Source organism: Gouania willdenowi, chromosome 17 (assembly GCF_900634775.1).
Source record: "Gouania willdenowi chromosome 17, fGouWil2.1, whole genome shotgun sequence".
Taxonomy (NCBI): Eukaryota; Metazoa; Chordata; class Actinopteri; order Blenniiformes; family Gobiesocidae; genus Gouania; species Gouania willdenowi.
The window spans coordinates 28,718,170-28,740,163 of record NC_041060.1 but is presented as its reverse complement, the minus strand read 5'-3'; the positions used below and the strand labels follow the sequence as shown (position 1 = coordinate 28,740,163).

The 21,994-nt window shown below is 39.8% G+C and overlaps 1 protein-coding gene across 1 annotated transcript in view; it reads left to right on the top strand.

Annotated features, from left to right (window-relative positions):
* eif2b3 (eukaryotic translation initiation factor 2B, subunit 3 gamma) overlaps positions 1 to 21,994 on the top strand; it is a 47,124-nt gene that overhangs the window by 11,086 nt on the left and 14,044 nt on the right. Inside the window, exons 4-9 of the mRNA XM_028472062.1 lie at positions 12,001 to 12,160; positions 12,287 to 12,398; positions 17,638 to 17,727; positions 20,340 to 20,473; positions 21,512 to 21,702; positions 21,828 to 21,890. Of these exons, the coding sequence (XP_028327863.1) occupies positions 12,001 to 12,160; positions 12,287 to 12,398; positions 17,638 to 17,727; positions 20,340 to 20,473; positions 21,512 to 21,702; positions 21,828 to 21,890 (750 nt within the window). The remainder of the gene's footprint in view (positions 1 to 12,000; positions 12,161 to 12,286; positions 12,399 to 17,637; positions 17,728 to 20,339; positions 20,474 to 21,511; positions 21,703 to 21,827; positions 21,891 to 21,994) is intronic.

Sequence of the window (21,994 nt, the reverse complement as noted above, 5' to 3'; positions counted from 1 at the left end):
ATAGAGAGGATTTCATATTTTGTTCACTCTTCAAACAGTTAACTTGCACAAAAGTGGATGGATACACAGATGAAGAATGCTTCTCCAAATAAGCAAAGCTGTAGAAAGGAGTGCCTTTATCTGCTTGTTCTTTGTATATCTAAACCCCTTAGACATTATTATTGTGATTTAGGCTTAATCACCAAGGAGGACAAGTGTCTGTTAGCTTAAAAAAATCATATTTACACACTGGATTTGCAGATTCAAAGGTTCCCCTTTAGTCTACATTTGTTAGTCAGTTCGAAACAAAAGGTGAAGTAGAAGAAGAGTGAGAGATTAAGCAGAGGGTTTTTCATGAAAGGGACATGGCAAATGTATACTTATCCAAGGAACCCAAGGGGCTGGTGCATTTCTGTAAAAGTTAACCCACATCACTTGTGGCTGAGATTATAGATGATACGCCCTGAAATATTACAAAATATCAGTCCATTGAAACATTGGAATAAATCAGTAGTTCATAAAGTGGGACTTCATCTCTCGACGAATGGTCACACTCACGCACACACACACACACGCACGCACGCACGCACGCACACACACACACACACACACCTCTACCTCTCTTTCTGGGAGAACTTAAGAGGCTACATCAGCAACCTCTGTTCACTAAGGGGTTAAATTCACAGCCCAACTCAAAAAACCTTAAAGGGATACTTAACCCAAATTACAAAGGCAAAATCTTGGAATATCTACCGCTGTCAGACCAAGAAGCCTACATTATGAGACAGTTGAGGGTTTTTATGCGATGTAAAGCACTTTGAGTGACCAAAATAAGGCGCTATATAAATCCACTCTATTATTGTTATTATTATGAACATATCCTGGAAGGACAAAATTACAAGCATCGCAATCCTGCATTGTGCCTGACTACCATCTATGGAAGACATCTTAATTGAGACGGGCCTCAGATGGCTAGGCCATGTACACAGAATGGAAAATGACAACTATTTTCAGCTCTATGTAGGTAAACGTAACCATGGGAGACCTATTCTTAGGTACACGGATGTCACAAAAAGAAACTATCACGAGGAATAGACTTTAAGTGCTGGCAACAAACAGCGACGGATAGGGCTGCATGAAGAAACATCATTAAACCCAAGCCTATATCATAGCACAGTCTTTGTCATCATCGATGGACTGCAAGAGAGAGAGACCGTATTTTTTTATTCTTTTTAATAATTGAGTTAAAAAAACTACTTTGGAATCTTTTATTTTTTTTTATACAATTCCTTATTGCTTGACATCAAAAATGACAAATTTTTGCCTAAGTGGACCAGCCATTTAATTAAAATCAGTATTTGGAGTTAAGAAAAGAGTTTATTTAATGCATTGTTTTACTTCATTCTACTGTAAGTAAACTATTTATATAGCACTTTACACAGACATATAGTCACAAAGTGCTTCACAAAGACACATTCAATATCGGCAGTTCTGACTGAGTCGGTGCTGTTTAAAGGAATCTACAGAGTCCAAAGAACGAAGAGCGAGAAGTAGCTCAGTCCGATCTCCTTGAGTTTTGAAACATGTACGAGGGACCATCAGCAAGTTCTGCCCTGAGGACGTGAAGCTCCGGGACGAGCTGTAAGGTTTAATCAGGTCGACTATATACACAGGAGCCTGTCCATGTAGGGCTCGAAAGGTCAGAACCAGGAATTTAAAGTGAACTCAGTACAAGAAAGGGAGCCAATGAAGACATTTTAAAATGGGAATGATGTAGGCAATCCTGTTTTTTGTGTGTCGGAAGCCTCGTAGCTGAATTTTGGACATACTGTAAACGGGTCAAGTCTCTCTTGTTGAGGCATGTGAAGAGGCTGTGGCAGTAGTCTAAACGTGAGGAGAGGAATGCATGAATAACTACAATATTTGCATTTTCTGAAGAAAATGCAAGTGAGGATGCAGGTGCTGGTCCGCGACACACTGAATTAGCTTACCATTAGCTAGCATTAGCATTGGCTAACATTGCCATTAGCCTATCAATAGCATTAGTCTAGCAATAGCATTAACAGCATTAGCTAAGCATTAACCTAGCAATAGTTCATTATTAGCAATAAGGTTGAAATGGGTTGAAAAAGGCTGAAATGGGTTGAAAAAGGCTGAAATGGGTTGAAAAAGTTAAAGATTAAAATAGGTTGAAAAAGTTGAAAAAGGTTAAAATGGGTTGAAGGTAGTAGCTAAACATGTTAAACTTTGAATGGTCAAAATCAGTTGAAGAAGGGATGAAGGGATTGAAAGTTGAAAAAGCTGAAATTTCCAATAGAAAGGAACAATGTCAACTACAATGCCTGCATGTTTTCGAGCACTCGCTGTGGAGTGTGTGTGCTGCCAGGTTGGAAGGAATTAAACAGCCACGGAGCTCTCTGCCTTTATTACTGAGGAGACGGGAGTCTCCAAAAATCTAAATTCAGTGTGCTTCAGATGTTCAGCTCATGAGTTGAGAGTTTCTGAGCTGACAATGCAGTCATACTGCTGGGACTTCAGCTGCGGGGCTTAGTGGAAGTGTAAAATAGGATTCTAAATGAAATGAAAGATTACGTACAAACTGAGCATCTTTTGGCACTTTTGTTACCGAATATCAGCAGAATTTTTGTTCTCATAGAATAAGTTGTTAAAGTGTAAGTAAACCCCCAGGCTTTTGTTGACCTGCCACTAGGGGAGAAATCTAAAAAAAATCCATTGATTGTGGGTGTTGCTGCTGAAGCAGTTAAGACTCGCCCAGTCACAGCAGTCAACAGCGGTGCGCAGTGTACAGCTGAGCTATGCTCACTACAAACACATGCACACACAATCATGTGACGCTCACCCATGCACACACAAGCCTAGAGACACTATAGGGTTTGATTTCCATGAGCCCTGCAAAACCAACTCACATATACACATACCAGGAAGACCACACAGAGCGAAGTACACACACGTCCAGCACGCAGACGGGGATACGCACACGATCTGGCTGTACATATACACAGAACTTGTTTAACCCTCTGATTAGACCAGAATCTGCTCTTTATTGAAGCACAGAGCTTAACACGAATCACAGCAGCTGAAGGCAGTCCGCCTGGGGCTGAGAGAGGAAGAAACACGGGGGCTAATTGTGGCGGTTAGTGATGACACTGAAAAACATCACTGAACACCATGTCGGTGAATAGGAAAATTCAATTGTAATAGCCGGTGTTCAACCCATAGAGGGCAGTCACTCTGACTAACTAAAAACGCTAAATTTAAATACTTTAAATAAAATGGGATCAATAAACTACATTACTTCATACCTAATCATATACTATGTATTCAGCAGAAAAAAGTTGTTTTGGAGTGTACTTACACTTTAAAAATGGATGTCAAAACTGGTGTCATGTGCCCATTAATAACTAGATTAGACATCCTGATAGATATTTCCATTAAATAGTGGTAAGAATAATTCAAGTAGTTTATTCACACACATACAAAGAAGTGTCCTCTAAGCAGCAACAGTTTGGGATTGGAGTCAGCAACCACAGGGGCATGTATGTACTGTATGTGTGTGTGTGTGTGTGTGTGTGTGTGTGTGTGTGTGTGTGTGTGTGTGTGTGTGTGTGTGTGTGTGTGTGTGTGTGTGTGTGTGTGTGTGTGTGTGTGTGTGTGTGTGTGTGTGTGTGTGTGTGTGTGTGTGTGTGTGTGTGTGTGTGTGTGTGTGTGTGCGCGTGTGCGTGTGCGTGCGTGCGTATGTGTGGTCCTGACCTGTCCAGTGATCCTGGCTGTTGAAAAGGCCAAAGTGTCTCTGTCTCTCCAGCTGACTCCACTCTGCTGTCGTGTGTGTGTCTGATATTTCACAGTTCCACTATAAATTGTGTTCTTTTTTAAGCATTGATATTAAATTATGCAATTGTGATGCATTAATTTTGGTGAAGTTAGTAACATTCATTGACATTAATGCAATGGCACTAATAATAAACTAATAATTGGCAAAATAATTTCTTGGTTTTTCGGTGCATCCCTTGTTAAACCTGTCATACAGACCTCTCAGTACAAATACTGTATGTCCGCAAACAAGTCCGGAAGTCTGATCATCATCACCAACTTTCCCCTTCCACTGCTTCAGCGGGTTGGATGCCAAGGATTTGCTCCACCAGAGGCAGGAACCTTGACTTCTCTTGCATTTGGAGTTGAATAGAACAAAGTCCTGTAAGTTTATCGTAGTTTTTCCATGTGTCACGGGTATATGGGTTATTATTAGAGTGGAACAGAATTAGTTTTTGTAGGGCTGAGTTAGGAGTCTAGTTATATGAGCAGTGTACTTAAGGTGTTGGACAAGACAGAAGTTATGGGTCGATGTTGTAGAGTGGGTGAGGCGGAGTTTGTCGAGATTGGTATATTTGAAGCGCCAGTCTACGTTGTCTTCTTCTAACGATGGTGTTTTTTATCTCTTCGTCTTGGTGGTGCATCGACACGTTTGAACCCATTTTGGAAAAGTTTTCTAAGAAAATTAATCCATGTGGAGTCCAATTTTGCTAGCTGTGAGGCATTAAGATGACAGGCTTGGGTACTGTTAGTAAGACGGCTGCGCACACATGCCATTAGAACCTTTACCCAGGTGGACAGCTTTATCCGACGATCTGTGAGCACGGTTTTTATCTCATTCCATTTATTATCAGCTGAAGCAAAACGCTGGACATTAAATGCAGAACAATCTTCCACATTTGATGTGACATGGCCAAGGTATGTGAAGCTAGTAACATTCTCAATGGGTGTTTCCTTTATCTTGACAATGGACCTCAGATCTTTTCCCTCTTGTGTAACATTGAAACACATTGTCTTCGTTTTTGCTACGGAAATTGTTAGCCCAAACCGAGTAAACTCTTCATCAAATATCCTCAACATGTTTCTTAGTTCAGTCGTGCTCTTACAAAACATGACATTGTCATCTGCGTAGCTGACTTGGATAAGGCGTGTATCTCCATTACAAGGGTGATCCCTTCGTTGGCTTCTATTAGTGCAGGTAATTGGGATCACATACTTTATGAGGATGCCGGGATCATGGAGTTCTCGATCTACTCGGTCAAGAACACATCTCAGAATAAAGTCAAGGAAGATGTTCAAAATACATGGGGATTCAAGGCCTCCCTGTCTGCAGCCTGATATTATTTCAAAAGCTAATGTTGAGTGCTTGATTGCTGCTGTTGTCTCGTTGTATATGCATTTCAGTAGTTTGACAAGCGTTTTCGCTCCAGTACATAACTCCAGGATCTTGAAAAGAGTATCTCGGTCAACCCAGTCATACGCTGCTTTTAAATCAATAAAACAGCAGTAGAGTTCGCCCTCGTGATTGTCAATAACATTTTTAACAACAAAAATCACATCATTAGTGGACTTGTTTGCTCTAAAACCAAACTGGGACAGCTCTGCTATACTAACCTGTGTCTATATTAATGTATCTGGAAACTGAACATGTGTATAAACATTGTGACAGTAGTGGCCTAGTAGTAAGGAAGAGGCTTGTAATCGGAGGGTCATTGGTTCCAATCTCCCCGGGCCATCACTGTAGGATGTTGAGCAAGTCCCTTAACCACAACCCAACTGCTCCCTGGACTCCTGCAATTGGCATCCCACTGTTACTCCTCGGGTGAAATGCAGAGACGAATTTTACTACGGTGATTAAAAAAGTGTACATTATCATTATTAGTATTATTAAAGGTCCCATATTATACTGTTTTTCATCAATTTCACACAGCTGTCAAAGGTCCGACAGCACTGTATTCGATTTGCATTGCCCCAAACCCATTAGTGGTCCTGAATTTGAGCTGTCTAAAAGTTGCTCAAAGGAGCTCTGCTGAGCTGTCCTGAGAACAGTCTGTTTCTGTGCCTGCCCCTTTAAATGCTATCTGTCGTCACCTGCTTGGAGAGCCTTGCCCAATGGCCTTACATGTGACACGTTCCTCTCATGGAGAGGATGCCGCTTACGCTAGCCGGTAGCATGCGTTAATGTTTACAGTAGATGTATCTCTATGGCTCGCCGAGATGCTGTCGTTCAACCGTACCATCCAGAATCGGACCCAGTAGGAGAGGCTTTTGAAGAAACGCAGACTCTGCGGCTGCAGCAGGACATTTCTGAATGGTTAGTGTGTCTGAATAATGTTTGTTTGTTTGTATGTGTTGTTACAGTTACTACCATGTAGCTAATGCTAGCTCCTGTAAACGGTAAAGGTAACTTATAGTTTTTGATATTATATTAAATTTGCTCCATTACAAAGCAGCATAAACACGTTTTCTTCAAATTTGAGGCACTGTGCAGTTCTCCGTCACAAACGGGAGTCTTCCAATTGGGGAACAATAAGAGATACAGAGCTAACAGTGCCATCTTTGCACTAATCATGAAATAATATAGTCACTTTGCACGTCAAATTAAACCGCAGACATGGAAAAAAACACATATACTGATATGAACGCCCCCCTCTTGGATGTTTCCTATCACCACTCAGAGGAGGTCGGCCTATGTAAATGACCTCTTTGGTTACATCACGATAGGAGCTGAATCTGAATAGCCTGTAGGAGTGCCGTTTTAGCAGTGGGTGGGCTGCAGAGACCACGTTCTGGGAGTTGGCAGGCTCAAGGAGGACCAGTTTATAGATGTAGAGATCAGAAAAAACATGTTTTTCATATTATGGGACCTTTAACTCAAGCCATTTGTAGTGTTAGCCAACAGGCTAACCACAGTACGTTTTCTATTGTTCTCGTCAGGATTTTTCTTATTATTATTATTCTTTACCTGCCACTTTACTTGGATTTGTGAGGCCCTTCCCAGGGGTGCAATTTCATGAAATGAAAGTGTGTGAGTTGTGTGTCGTCTGCATAACTGTGGAATTGTAGTCTGTGATTATGAATAAGTCCAAGGGGAAACATGTACAGAAGAAACAGAAGGGGACCAAGCACCGAGCCTTGAGGGACTCCGTGGTTGACAGGTATGGTGTGAGACATGCAGTTGTTGATGGATATGAATTGGGATCTATTGGTGAGGTAGTAGGTGGACCAGGAGAGAGCTGAGCCAGAGATGCCAAGGTGCTGTAGGTGTTGGAGAAGGATGGAATAGTCGATGATGTCAAAGGCGGCCGAGAGGTTGAGTAGGAGGAGAATCAGAATCAGAAGAGCTTTATTGACCAGGTACAGTTGGAGGCAGTATGGAGGCAACCACGCTTCCATACAGCTACGGATGGGAGGGGGGGGAAAAGATGGCCGTCGAGGCATTTGAAGTTGAAGACCTGTAGCTGCGCTGCTGACAACAGCCAGATGACGTGTGGCAAAGTTCTGCATCAACAGTTCCAGGTGGGAATGTAGGGAAGGAGCGGGGGGAGGGAGTGGGGGGTAAGAGCCGCCGTCTGCAGAAACTTCCTGGTGATAAGAGATGAGACAACCTTGGCTTTAGCCTTGGCTGGCTGGGGAGCCGAAAGGGAGATAAGCAATGTGATTTGATACAGGCAATGTCAATTTTCAATAGCCTTCTGTCCTGGTTTTCTCTGCTGTAATCCAATGAGTGGCCTAATTTCTACTTCTCCAACTTCTCCCAGTTGTTATCCAAAACGCGTAGACGATCCAAAAGCAGCTTGCTTTTGATATCGATCAACACATGAGTCTGAGTGTTCAGAGCCCTGCTACATCCTTCAGAAATCATTGGCAGCTTTTCCAAAACAGTCGCAAGCGTAGTACGGAATTTTCGATAGATAAGGAAACCACCAGCTCCGATCAGCAGCATGCCTACTATCATTATTCCAATCATGTAGATGTCCTCCACGTCTTCCACGGAAAGGATGGACAGACACACAACTTGCCACTTGTTCCAAGGGTCAAGTCCGTATCCAGCCGCAAACGTCCCACTTGGACATGCGGGTTCACCACCCCCGGTTCTGATCGATAGCACTGAGAGACCAACTAACTAATTCCATTATTCCAGTTTTGGATGAGTTGCAGAGAGAGGCTCTTGTTAGGCTCACAAGACCAGACAAAGCAGCAGCTGGGAGAGATAAGAACAGAAGGGAGGGAGAAACAGAGAGTGTGACTGTCCTCGTCGAGAGAAGCAAGAAGAATGGAGAGGGAACCAGAGTCGGAGGCAAGCAGAAGGTCGTTTGTTACTTTGAGTAGTGTGGTTTCAGTGGAGTGATGAGTCAAGAATCCAGACTGAAAGGTTTTGTAGAGCTAATTCGAGAGGAGGTGATGTTGTAGTTGAGAGATGGCCGAGTGTTCCAAGATATTCGACAGGAAAGGAAGATTGGAGATGTTGCGAAAATTGTTGGGGTTGTCAGGATTCAGGCTAGGTTTTTTGAGTATTAGTGTGATGGCGGCAACTTTGAAGGAGGAGGGAACTGTTCCAGAGGTGAGAGGAGTTTATGATGCCCATGAGGAGTGGGCTGAGACGGGAGGCGGAGCTTGCCCAGTGCAGATGGAATGGGGTCCAGTGGGCAGATTGTGAGGTGGATTTTGTTGAAGTGGTTGGTGAGATCAGTTTCTGTAATGACTAATAGGGAGGGGAGGGTGGTGTGAAAATGGAAGGGATGAGTCGGGTTGAGGATCTATACTGGGAGAGGTGGTGGCTGAGTGTTCATCACTAAAGGACTAATGAGAAGTCAATAAGTCTTGAAAGTGTTTCAATATCTCACACAGTGTGGGCGTGGCAAGCCTTAAAATCTGGTCGAGATCGCCATTTTTACCCCTGAAACAATAAATATGTCATATATTTGCTGTACATGGTCTTATCAATCTGAAACTTCACAGAAATTATCACTTTACAACAACTAACACATAGCAATAAAAAGAAGTGACTGTAGACACAGCGCCACTTACGCTTGAGCATGAGATGCTTTTTCACAATATTTCAAAAATTAATAAAAAATCATTGGAAGGTCCAAGGAGGCTCAAATCTGTCTCTACATAATCACCTTTCTATGGCTGACATTTCATACACTGAAACTTATGGTCTACAAAGAAGACTAACTTTTTACGGATACTGTATGTCACGTGCTTGTTCTTGGCCAATAGTATTATTTCATATTACCGCTTTATGCAGGAAACACACTATTTTACATGGTAATAGCGTTGATTAGTAGCTTACCCACAACAGTTTAATTTCTATGAATATTTTAACACAGGCACACAGCTCATTTATGCCCCATTTATATAAAAATCTGTTCAAAGTAGCAGTGCAGTCAGAGGTTTGTGTACTTGTGTAGCTTGGCCCTCATTCATCAGTTGTGCATGAAAGAGGGTGAAATGAGTGCACATTTGGTTGTATAACTGGACAACCGTGGGATTTATGAAACCTTTGTATCTGACCAATTTCAGTGGGTGTTGATAAATGAGCGAGCGCGGGCGAGTGTGGTTGATTCCATAAAAGTCTCAATTCTACATATTACAGCTTTAAGCCAATTTCACCTAGGGTACTTCATCACATTAATGATAATTTACTGCAGTAAATTTGCAGAATTTAATGGTATACATTACTTTTTAAAAGCAATGAGTAAGGTCCTGTCTCCTCCGTATAGATCCTAGTAAAGGCTGGGTTGCCCGTGGTTTGGCTTGCTGCTCTGGCTGCTCCATTTGTCAATGCAATGCAAAACAGGCTAAAAATGTCATACACATTCTCTTGGGTATACAGCAGCACAGCATGCACTGCAAATCCACACACTCATATTTGCGTACACGAGCTCAGGCCTGACGTGAAATCTGATTGAAGCGTATGCTCAAGTCCAAATTGATAAATACAGAAGCTTGCGTGGATGTTGTTGTACGCCCGATAAAGGAAGCACCTAGTCAGCAAGAACACACTGTAACATAAAGATAGAAAGCAAGAGACATGTACAGATTGTTTAAGTTTCTCAAAAACTTGCAAAAACTGTCCTTGTTCAACCCCAATGGTCTGTTTTGTACTCCAGATACACTAAGAATCAAATAGAGCCGCACTGCCTCCACTGGTCACTGGTGGTACTTCTTTGTTGGTTTGTATCAATAGGATTTCTAAATACGAGCAGATATTTTGAGTAATTAGTACATGCAGTAGGTTGAAGCTATCATTACTGTGTTTTATATACCCTTACTGTTAGTGTTTTTGTCCTTTTTAAAACCACTTGCCATATTATTTTCTATGTATAATAATCTAATGCCGCACAGATGCCGAGGATGGAATTCAAACTTTTCTTCAAACGTGTCTTGGTGGACTTACCGTAAGTGTTTATCTTTGTGAAATGCTGCAGGTGGAGAGATTTAGATCCAAACGGCAAAGTAAGAATGAGTCCATTCTCTCTCTTCAAAAGTCTAAATCTAGTGTACACTGTAAAACAAGCATTATCCTGTCAAACTGCATCAAGGGGCGGGTTTACTAAGATCTCAAATAAAGGGTGCTAAACCACTTGTGTGCCTAAATACTTTGGTGGCGCTTTTTCTCTATCTGTTGTGGGGAGTTTACTAAGATTGCAATGCAAATTGGTGCATGTGGAGTAGTTGTCTGGACTGCCCTATTTAAATTAGCTTTTTGCACGTTAAACATGGAGCTGCGTGGGATGAAAGGCAAACTTACATTTGAAGAAGTTGAATTAGACTGAGGTGTCTTCTCTGTCTGCTGCACAATTCATGTAATTATGTAGCCAACAAAATAAACATAAATGAATGTGCTGTTACTTAAATTGACTTAAAAACTTAATGTTATTTTTTCCTAATTTAATGTGGCTAATCTGTCAGTCCCCATCACATTGCTGATATCTGCCCAAAGAAAAGAGGCAGCTTTTAGGGGTGCACCGATTGCAATTTTCTGGCAGATCACCATTTTTTTAAAAGCCTGACCAGCCGATACCGATTGTAGCCAATCCTGATTTTTTGTTTTTTTTATAACTGACAGCATACACCTTGAATGTTGCAATTTTATTTTATTGTAAAACATTGAACAATACCCTTGAAACAACACAAACTCATTGTTTTAACTGGACATGAGGTCGTTATCTCAAATATAAATTAAAAGTTTAGAACATTTTTATTGTAGTCAGTTGTACATTAGAGGCAGCTTTTTCTTAAAACCCAAAGCTGTGAATTTCATTACTTTTTTATAATTTTTTGTGGAAAATCGGTTTCATATGCAAGGATCGGCCAATCGCCGCAAAAAGAGAATTGCTGCTTTGCAAAATTTATAACATTGACCTCGAGTAACTTAGGGTTTCCATACGTCTGGATTTACCCTTACATGTCCTCTTTTCCCTTCTTCTCCGGACCATCCGGCCAGATTTTACAAACTCATCAAAATGTCTGGGTATCCGAGGGACCCTTTACAGCTACTATCATGTCATTCTGGTCATTTTGCTCACAAGTGCTGGAATCATTAAAGATGCCACTTCGTTTGACTAAATCATCAGACACAGCAGAGGCTAAAGTCCAAGATAGATTGAAAGAGACCAAATACTGGTGATTTATTTAAAAAATGTTAGCAGGAAGAGCCTCCTGGATGATAAAACCTCCATGGAGGTTCAGAGAGGGCCTTTAAAAAGGAGCCACTGTCAGAAACTTAGCTTACAGGAAGTTAAGGTAAAGTTTCCACTTTCCCGTCTCCACAGACAACAGACAGAATAAAGTCAGCATGGGACGGTGTGACGCAAACATTCACAGTTATTTATTAAGTGTATATTTAATGTATATTTTTCCCATTTAAAAACATATACATTTTACTTTCTAGGAGGAAACGCTTCACTTTGTTTCAATGATTGACAAATTTTAAGAAGGTATATGTGAACTTTTTCAAGGATAGATTGTTATAATGCATTACAAAAGTGATTGACTGAGTCATTTTTTTTTTTTGATAATGAGAGTATGAATTTTTAAACCTTATGGACAATAAAAAGTTGTTTATCTACTATATTGTATTTTACCGTGACATGGTAGATTCAGAAAACGTCAAGTGCTTTAAGTATACCGAGGTCGGCCCAAGTGTCCTCATTTACTTTTTGTCTTTGTTCTCTTCAGACGGACATCCTAGTGGTGAGCTGTGATCTCATCACAGATGTTGCACTTCACGAGGTGGTGGATCTGTTCAGGGCCCACAATGCAACAGTAGCGATGCTAATGAGCAAAGCTCATGAGTTTACAGAGACAGTGCCAGGTCAGAAGGGCAAGAAGAAAACAGGTAGCAGTAAAGTAATTGACTTCAATCAAAACCACTATAGATTCTATTGTATTATGTATTTTTGTACATGCTGATAACGAAAAAGAAATGTACCAGCTCAGGTTTTGTGGGTTTTTTTCTTCACAGCCGAGCAGAGAGACTTTGTCGGTGTGGATCAGTCGGGGAAGAGGCTGCTTTTCATGGCCAATGAGGCAGATCTGGAGGACGGACTAATTGTCAGGCGTTCCATCATAAGGAAGTGAGTCAACAAAGATAAATGTTAGAAATGTTACAAGTTTGTAACAATAATGCACACCTGAACATTAACATCATGCTATGTTTACTACAATTGTTCTTCAGGTAATGTCAGCGCTATTGTAGTCTTATCCTAACAGGAGCACCTGCTAGTTTATGCTTTGTTATGAAATGTATGGGTATTTTGCAAACCATGGAAATGACTTATAGTGATACAGTTGGGGAAAACAAGTTTATTTAACCAGGATAACTACGTAGAGATCAAATGTGTCTTGGTCAAGATAGGCAGAAGCACTCAATACAACTTACAGTTTTATAGATATTACTAAAATGTTCTTAAAGGTCCAGTATTATGCTATTTTTTACCCATGCCCATTTCTTCTAAGAACCCCAACAACAAAGTATTTGAGGTTTATTTTCCCAAAGTTTCCTGTTTTCTGGAGTTTTATGCCCTCAGAAAAACGACTTTCTGAGCAATTTAAAAACGGGCTGAACTGCAGCCTACTTATGCATATTCATGAGTGGGCGTGTCTATAGACGATATCCACAAACTCTTGTTATTGTTTTCAGCCAAAAAACTGCACATTACAGTAAAACACATAGCTATTTAAGCAGCTATAGTGATTGTGAGACAGAATAACACTGTTTTATGAAGTGTGTGCGCCTCACGCCATTAGTATACTGTATGTCTGCAGAGCCAGAGCAGCAGCGGCAGCAGAAGCAGAGGAGTTCAAACATTTAAAACGCTTACCGGAGCTTTCTTGTAATCATCTCCTCTAGTGATTACGAGGATAGTCCATTCAATGTGATAGTCCACTGTTTTGTCCAATCGCTGCGTCGCATTGTGTCACAAAGACGGCAGATCTCATAGGCAAAACGAGGAAGAGTTCCCAGTGTGTGACGTCTCGGGACGGGGAAAATCCAACTCACCCATTTGGAGCTGACTTTTTACAAGATGTGGAATAACAATGGAGGGAGGAAACAGAACTTTTTCAACTTTTGCCCTCTGAATGAGGCTAAAGAAATGTATATCACTGCACCTAAAGAACTATTTTAAATTATAACCTGAAAATTAAAGCACAAGTTACTTGGCTGATTGCTGCGTTTTCATGTTGCACATTGCTCATTTACGATCAACAGTCCACTGAATTGCAACATTCTGGAACTTTGCTCTCAGGCCACAATCGCTTTGAAGCTTTATTAACGCCATCGGAAGGTGATAGGATGCACTGTAAACACCGGTGGTAAAGGATTGGCAAAGATGCCAATGCTCGAGTGCTGTAAATGTAGCACCAATCAAACTCATTCATTAACCGGCTCAGTTTGGTAGCCAACTGAGCACATGAAAAAGTACTGGGAAATGAGGCTGAGATGTTCTGCCAAACGGGAAAGTGGGCATCTATCGGGCAAGTTTAAGCTAGAAAGAGGTGACCATGTTGGACATCTGCATGATGATGACCCTGCAGCTTCTGATTCAATTGGGCGAGATGCTCTGTTATGATACACAGCATACGAAAGTCGCACACCCAGTTTGGGTCTTACAGTTTTAAGGATGGGTACCTTTCACACGTGACTTGGTTGTACTCAACGGTACCAATTTTTGGTACTTTTTTTGTGCGTTGTGACGTTATCTTATTTATTTCTCATAATAATAATAACAGACTTAAACTTAAGGTTGAAGCATTACCTCTTCAAATGCAAAATGATTCAAGTATAGCTGTCAAAGTTATTGTGTTTTTATTCATTATCTCTTTTTTTAAGGAGTCCGTAGTTCATACCACTACAGGCTTGGTGCCAGCTTTAATTATGGTGTATTATGGGAAGTGGAGGCCTATCATGTCTGTGAAGTGTAGTTTTTGTTGTTGTTTCCACTCGTTCACTTGATGTGCTGCAAAGTATGTGTGTGCGCTATGACCGGCGTTAAAGTGCATTCGAGGAAAAAATACAGACCTCTGTCTAAAGATGTCACAGAAGTTTTAGGATTGTTTACACATCTCAACTATGGTCTGAGTCATTAGCAGCATTGGAGGTTGGCTTTTTACTGTTGAGTTGCTTGATTGAAACTGAAAAAGTAAGCACACCTGTTACAGGCGGTACAAGAAATATGATGGCAGCAATGAGACTTCGACCTTATGAACATGTTCCCTGCACCGCACATAGTCTGCAGCTTTCAGTACCCGTGTTCCTGCATAACGGCATGTTTGACACTGGCCACGGTTACATGATGTTTTTTAATTCAGAATTAGTTATTCCAAATTACATTTTTTGAAATTAAAGTGTTCTGCTTCGTGTTTGCATGGAAATGGTAATTCCAAATTGAGGTTTACTTGGAAAACCGGTTTATTCGGCTTTAATCAATTCCGCTTTAGGTCTGGCCTACTTAGTCCAACCTAAATTAATGCACCTCATAATACAATAAATATGACACCACAGCTTGAGAATCCATACAGAATCACACATGCACATTACGTCACCTGTAATATAGGCTGTTCAAGCAACACTTACTGTATATTCCGGAGCATTTAAAATCAATAAGCTTGCATTCACAATTAGGAGTAGGAAAGATCATGGATACTGCCAAATCTAAAAAATAAAAGCTGATTTTATGAGATTAGTCAACAAAGTTTTAATAAGTCCACCAAAAGTATATGTGAGCTTGAACAAGTTTGTCCAATAATATGTGCATTGTTGCCATTTCATAAAAGACACCAAGGAGATAACGAAACCAGCAATTCATTGAAAATTAAAAAAGTAAAGCAAACACATTATTTGCATTTGTTTTGGATAAAATACAACAGGAAATCAACTGAACATGTTGCGCAGCTGCGCACCCACTTTATTGACATTATAAATTGCAGTGATCATAATTTATTTTTTTAAATTATTTTGCCATTTTATTTCACTACCATTGATTGATTACTAACAAAATAAAATGGCAAAAAATATTAACATATTAAAAATACAAATAAAATGCTTGCACTCACCAACATGGATCTACTCCACATCGTCTGTTTATTTGAAAATAAAATCCATCCTTCTTTCTTTTCTCAAGAAGACCTCAATAGCTCTGTTGTACAGTTGATCTGTGCGCTTCAGGTCCATGAGTAAGTCCTTTTTTATGGACATGGAAGCTAATGCTGAAAGCCGTGTCTGTCCGATCATGTTTCTGGTGTAAGTTTTAAGACACTTCAATGCTGAGAATGAGAGCTCATCAGAGGCTACACCTTACACCATAATATATAACACTAGAAGCAGCACAACCAAAAAGACATACCAGGGAGAATAATTTAATTTAAGATTATTTATGAAAAGAAACATACATTTACCTTTCTGTGTATGTTTAGGTCAGCAGAGAAGGCCTTGCTGGCCCTGATGGCCCACCACTGCGATAAATGCAAAACTGGGGAACATAGGCTTATGTAGTAAACCCATCCATCTATTTTCTGACCCGCTTGTTCCTGTTTTTCAGGGTCGCGGGGTCTGCGGTTGCCTATCTCCGGCTCACACTCGGCACTACCCGTTAGCTCTCTTGAGGATCATTGTACCATTTAAAAACTGACAGAAAAAAGGCTCAGACGCCCACATCAAAATATTAATACCAATATTTTCATGGACAAGGAAGCCTAAAAAGATAACCAAAAGATGAGGAACAAATTAGATGATAGATATAAATTAATATTTATTAGTATATTTTATAGCTGATTTAAGACATTGGTCAAAACCAACTCGTTATCATTAGAGATGCCAAGTTGCACCTTACAATTTACAATTTTATTTAGCAGACACTGTTATAACATTTATATGTGTTCTAAAAGCGCTTTTCATAATAAAGACGTTATGACCGACTCTGTCGGCTCGGGCTGTCTGTGGCGTCACGTGCCAGCAGACAACAACATAGCATGGAAGAGAAGCCGGCAAACGAGAAATGGATGGTAGCACCTTTGGGGTCCAGTTTGTGGAAACACTTTGGTTTTAGCTCAGACAGAGATATTCTAAAGTAGTCGCTCACTGTGTTGATCATTGACCACCAGGCCCTTCTGACGGCGTCACTGCAGTAGCAGCAGCGGTGGTACTATTAGCTTGTTAGCATTAGCTCTGCAGATGCCTAAGGCTCACCATCAAGTTAAAACAAAAAGTATCAGGTTTAAACACTGCTCATTTATCCTGAACAGATGTTGGTTGCACTTCATTTTTGATATTATTATTGTATTTTTTTATGTTGAAAAAGCAAACAGAAGATTCAGGTAAACCTAATATGTATTTTTATTCAAAATGTATTGAATATTGAAAATAAGAGCAGAAAAGGTTAACATCGAATTAATTTAAACTGAAGTTGTTGGTTAGACAGGAATCTATGAAACCTCACCTGCCCTGTACAGTATCTAGGTATTTATTTCAAGTCACACTGGTTGAATTATTGTTTTGGCTAAAAAGTTACTAAATTGATTTCAAATCCCTGAATCATTTCCGATCGAATTGTTTTAAATGAAATAATATCGTCCTTGAATCGAATCGGCAACAACGAATCGTGGAAGCTATTGTCATTCTACTTTTAGTGTTTAAACGTCCAGATCCCTACAGCCAGCTACAACCCTGAGCAGGTATGAAAGGTGATGGGTTTTGTAGTAAGCAGGACAGTAAGCACTGGTAAAGGTTTTTTCAAGAACAATTTACCCTACAGTTTTGATTTAATTTAAGGCCAGAAGACAGAGAGAACAGGTAGTCTGAGAGGGGAAGGGGGAGAGGGTGATGATGGATTTGTTTACTGAAACCTGAAGAATGCCATGGCTTTTTTATCTCTCGCTTCATAAATGTCAAGCTTGGTCTGGACACACTGCAACACTGCAGCTTTGTGTGAAGACAAACATGTGTATAAGTGAATGCATAAACCTAGCTAACTGGCTGTTTCTCAGTGGGGTGACACAGGAGATAGTCCACAGATAACAATAGACAGATGTTAGTGTTCCCTGGCTAGAATGTCAACCTAAGACTGTGTCTGTGTTTATGGCCGACATGAACTGTCATTGGCCATGGGAAACATTGGAAAAACTGTCATTCAGGTTTCAGTAAGTAGTAAATGTTTGGAACACAAATGGATATCCTAAATTGTATTTTTAATTAATTTTTTATGATCCTGAGGTTTAACATACTAAAGTAATGAATGTTTTCTTTTCTACAGAATGAAGGTGAGCTGAGGACTTTGATTGGAAATTTACTGCTTTGTTTTTCTTCTCTACATGCAGACATCCAAGGATGCACATCAAAACAGGACTGGTAGACGCTCACCTATACTGTCTTAAAAAAGCAGTGGTTGACTTTCTGGCTGAAAACAAGTAAGCTTTCTATGTTTGACCACATTTACCTGTTTCTTTTAAATATTTGGCCTGTCAGGTTTTAAAGCAAAAAAAAATAGACTACCTGTATACATTGAACCACAGGTTGACATTAAGTACATGCCAGTAACTTACAGTCACATCCCTGTTAACTCTCTTTGTCTGTTTTATCTGTGGTGAGTGTTCTGCAGTGGACGTGTAAAGGGCTTTGAGCGGTTGTGTTAGCAGGGTGTTGGAACAAGGTGTTAATTTGTTTTACTATGTGTTGTTGAAACAGGATATGAGGCACTCCGCCTCTGAAATCGTAAGTAAAAAAAGTATGTGACAGAAAGCTTTATGTAGCTTTGCAGGGTGTTTGATCTTCATTTAAATAAATATTGTTTTATACAAGTGTTTATTCTCCTTGGGAGAAACATAAGATGATTAAACACACAAATTAACCAAAGAGCAGTCCATCAATCTACTGTATGTAACAACGTCAACCCATTTTGGGTCTTACAGTTTTAATTATGGTGCATTATGGGAAGTGGAGGCCTATCATGTCTGGGAAGTGTAGTTTTTGTTGTTGTTTCCACTCATTCACTTGATGTGCTGCAAAGTATGTGTGTACGCTATGACCGGCGTTAAAGTGCATTAGAGGAAAAAATACAGACCTCTGTCTCAAGAAGTCACAGAAGTTTTAGGATTGTTTACACATCTCAACTATGGTCTGAGTCATTAGCAGCATTGGAGGTTGGCTTTTTACTGTTGAGTTGCTTGATTGAAACTGAAAAAGTAAGCACACCTGTTACAGGCGGTACAAGAAATATGATGGCAGCAATGAGACTTCAACCTTATGAACATGTTCCCTGCACCGCACATAGTCTGCAGCTTTCAGTACCCGTGTTCCTGCATAACGGCATGTTTGACACTGGCCGCGGTTACATGATGTTTTTTAATGCAGAATTAGTTATTCCAAATAAAAAAATTTTAAAATAAGGTGTTCTGCTTCGTGTTTACATGGAAGGCTTCTTGCCACGATTAAGCCTTTTTGTCTGCCGAGGTCCGTTCGCATAATAAGTTTGTGTGTCCGTGTGAATGTCTGCATGTTAATTCTTTCATCCATCTACTCTTCATTATATCCATGTCTTCTAAGGCTCTTATTAAATAAATAGTCTTGGCTCGAGTCCAGTGTCACTGTCTGAGTTTACTTTTGTGTTGAGATTATAACCCTAACCCTAACATAATCCAATAAACAAATAAAACACGTGTCCATTCACTGAAAACAAAAATAAACAAAAATATTTTTTATTCGGTAGTGCGCATATACAATCTCAGTACGATACACACTCATTACATAACCCCGGGCAGCCATCCTGGATTATGCAGTCACATCGCGGCAAGTCGAGCATGCACTGAACTACCGGAATTTACTTAAAGCGGAATTAAGTGTTGACAAGATAGAGGAATTATTTAATTTGGAATTCAAATCAGATTGAACCAGCCACCTAATTCACAGTTAAGTTTAATTCGGAATTAAATTTGCATTTGGAATCAAGTGTTTACAAGGTCAGTTTAAAGAGGATTTAACTTTTATTCTGTATTAAAGAGGAATTAAAGCTCCCATGTAAACCTGGCCAATGCCTTAGCTAAATGCATGTTCTGTTAGTTGGTTAAAAGCAGAAAGATCATACTTGTTGGGGTTGTTATGACTTTGTAGTTTTGCTCACACCTAGGGGATAACTCACCGAGCAGTGGCTACATATGACTTGGTTTCATTCATCTTCAGATTTCCAAAGAGGAAAAAAGTAATAGATATTTATAATATATTTGTAAAGGAAATATTTGTTTAAGAACAAATGCTGAACCTTTGTTGAAGTTTTGCACTATGCATTTGAGTTGCTTATATTTTTCATTCATATTGCCACAACACAATACACAGTTTCCACAAAAAAATTGCGATCAACCCAGAAAAATCATGCAATTAATTGCAAATAAATATGTAAATTGTTAGACAGCACTAATTTTAAGCAATAAATCTGAAGGGCATTATGTCAGTATGACTACTGTATGCTTGACCAGTGAATGAAAATATTAGCAATGCCAGCACAAAATGATTTGGGTTAGTTGACTCTTCAGCACTTCTCTCGACCTTCTGTCAATCTCTTTCTCTTCTCCCCCTCGCTGTCTCTCTGTGTCTTGTTTTGAGAGAAATAAAACTTGTTTTTCTCCTCTCATTCAAATGGAAATTCCAATCTCCTTTTAAAAGAAAATAAGATGGAGCATGTGCATGTTGGGGGGTGACGGAAAGGAACACCGATCTTTGGACTGAGCAACAGGGAGAGAAAAAAGATTCCTTTTTGTAGTTTTCAGCAATGTCATGACATGCACAGTTGAATTTGCTATGGTTGCTTTAACAGATTTTGTTCTTCTTCTCAGATTGGGTGGGCTATAAAATAATGTATTTGATTATATTGAACAGATGTTAACATATAGCTCAAACTGCTAAAGAAGTAATGGTGGTTGAAAGTGGGACTTCCAATCAAATGTTTATGCCTCCAAATATGTAGAAGTGAATGTCAACAGGCCCTTTCAGTTTTGCAGAAAAAACTGAATGTATTTGTTTGATTTAGGTCAATCTCATCGATACGTGGCGAGTTGGTGCCATTTTTGGTGCGTAAGCAGTTTTCCAAAATGACTTCTGGCCAGAAAAGGATGGACGACACAGAAACTGTGGACCAGAAGAATGATGGCTTAACAAATGATGGTTAATATTTATATAAGCATATCACATACACACAGAGACACAGAGTTTATTTATTTTCATTCATGAAATAATTTTATTGTAAAGATGGGACAAAATATTGTGTGATAAGATATTGTGATATCGCTAAATGGCAGCTAAACACTGCCATACTATTAATGTGGAAGAGCATGGGAGACTGAGACAGGTCGGTGGGCAGACTGCTGAGCCTCAGCAGCTGAATGTAAAAGTGCAATAGTTTGTGTCTAAACAAATTTGAAAGTTCAAGGTTCAAATTTATTCTGATTTTCTCTCAGAAATGCAGAATTCTGATTTATCGTGCACATTATTATAATGGACTAATGGACTTTCTTGGGTTTAAAAAAAAGGCTTCACCTTTGTCTTGTTTTTCTTTTGGCTTTTTGCTAAAAATAATACGCGCAATGTACAATTTGATGCAATCAAATTACAAGTAGCTCATTAATTGACAGAGCTATTCCTGTTACTTTGGATCAAATCCAAAAGTGCACTGTGAGCATAAATCAAGGTGGTAAAATGATCAGCTGTCCTCTGAGACCGCGACTATTCCTATGTAAAAGCAGTAGACTTGCTGCTTGATTTCTTCCTAAAAACAAGGCCAAAGAACCTAAATATACCAAAAAACAGGGCAACCGAAGTTATGAAAACTTGCAACCAGTGCTTCAAACAGAGAAATATTTGACTAATGCAACAGGCAGTGTTTCTTTTCTTTTTTGAGAGCATGGTTGTTGTTTATTGTAAGTAAAGTAAAGATCTTCTTATCATGTTAAAGTAATAATAGAGTCCTGATTGTAGCATAATGGAGTCATTATGTGAGGAGATGTAATATCTGAGGGGGTCAACATTCACAGATGATTGGTAGTTGAGTGTATAACCAGAGGATGGTGATGTTTTTTTTATTTTATTTTAAAGGGAATATACACACAATGGTCCCATTATTTTTGATGGATCTGAAATTTAGGTTAGTCTAAAACTGAAGACTCTGTAGCTTTGTGCATCGCCTAAAGCTTTTCTGCTGTACAGATCTGTTCTTCCCTTCCCGGGATGAGGCTCTCCTCCAGTTGGCTCAGGAGCGCTCCTGTTGGAATGATCACCGCGGTGACATGAGTGAAGCATACCATGGTGGGAAGCTGCGATGCTACGTTCACATCATGGACCAGGGTCTGTGCTATCGTGTCAACACTCTATCAGCTTACATAGAAGCGAACAGAATGGTGAGTCATATGTGAACTTTAGATTCAGGTTTTTCTTACATATGCATTTATAGAAGTAAGTTCACCAGAGTTTAGCTGGTTTATCCTTCAAAAAACATGCTTTTTCCTCCCTTCTTTATTGACAGGCTCCAAAGTTTATTGAGGAACCAGCAGTTCATCCATCTGCTGTCATCTCTGAGAGGTTTCAGGTAATATACTGTAGATACCTTCCTTTCCATACCTTCTTTATTTCAAACTTGTATCCTAAGTAATACTAGGTGGTTTTGTCACCGAAGTGCACACTTTGTTGTGC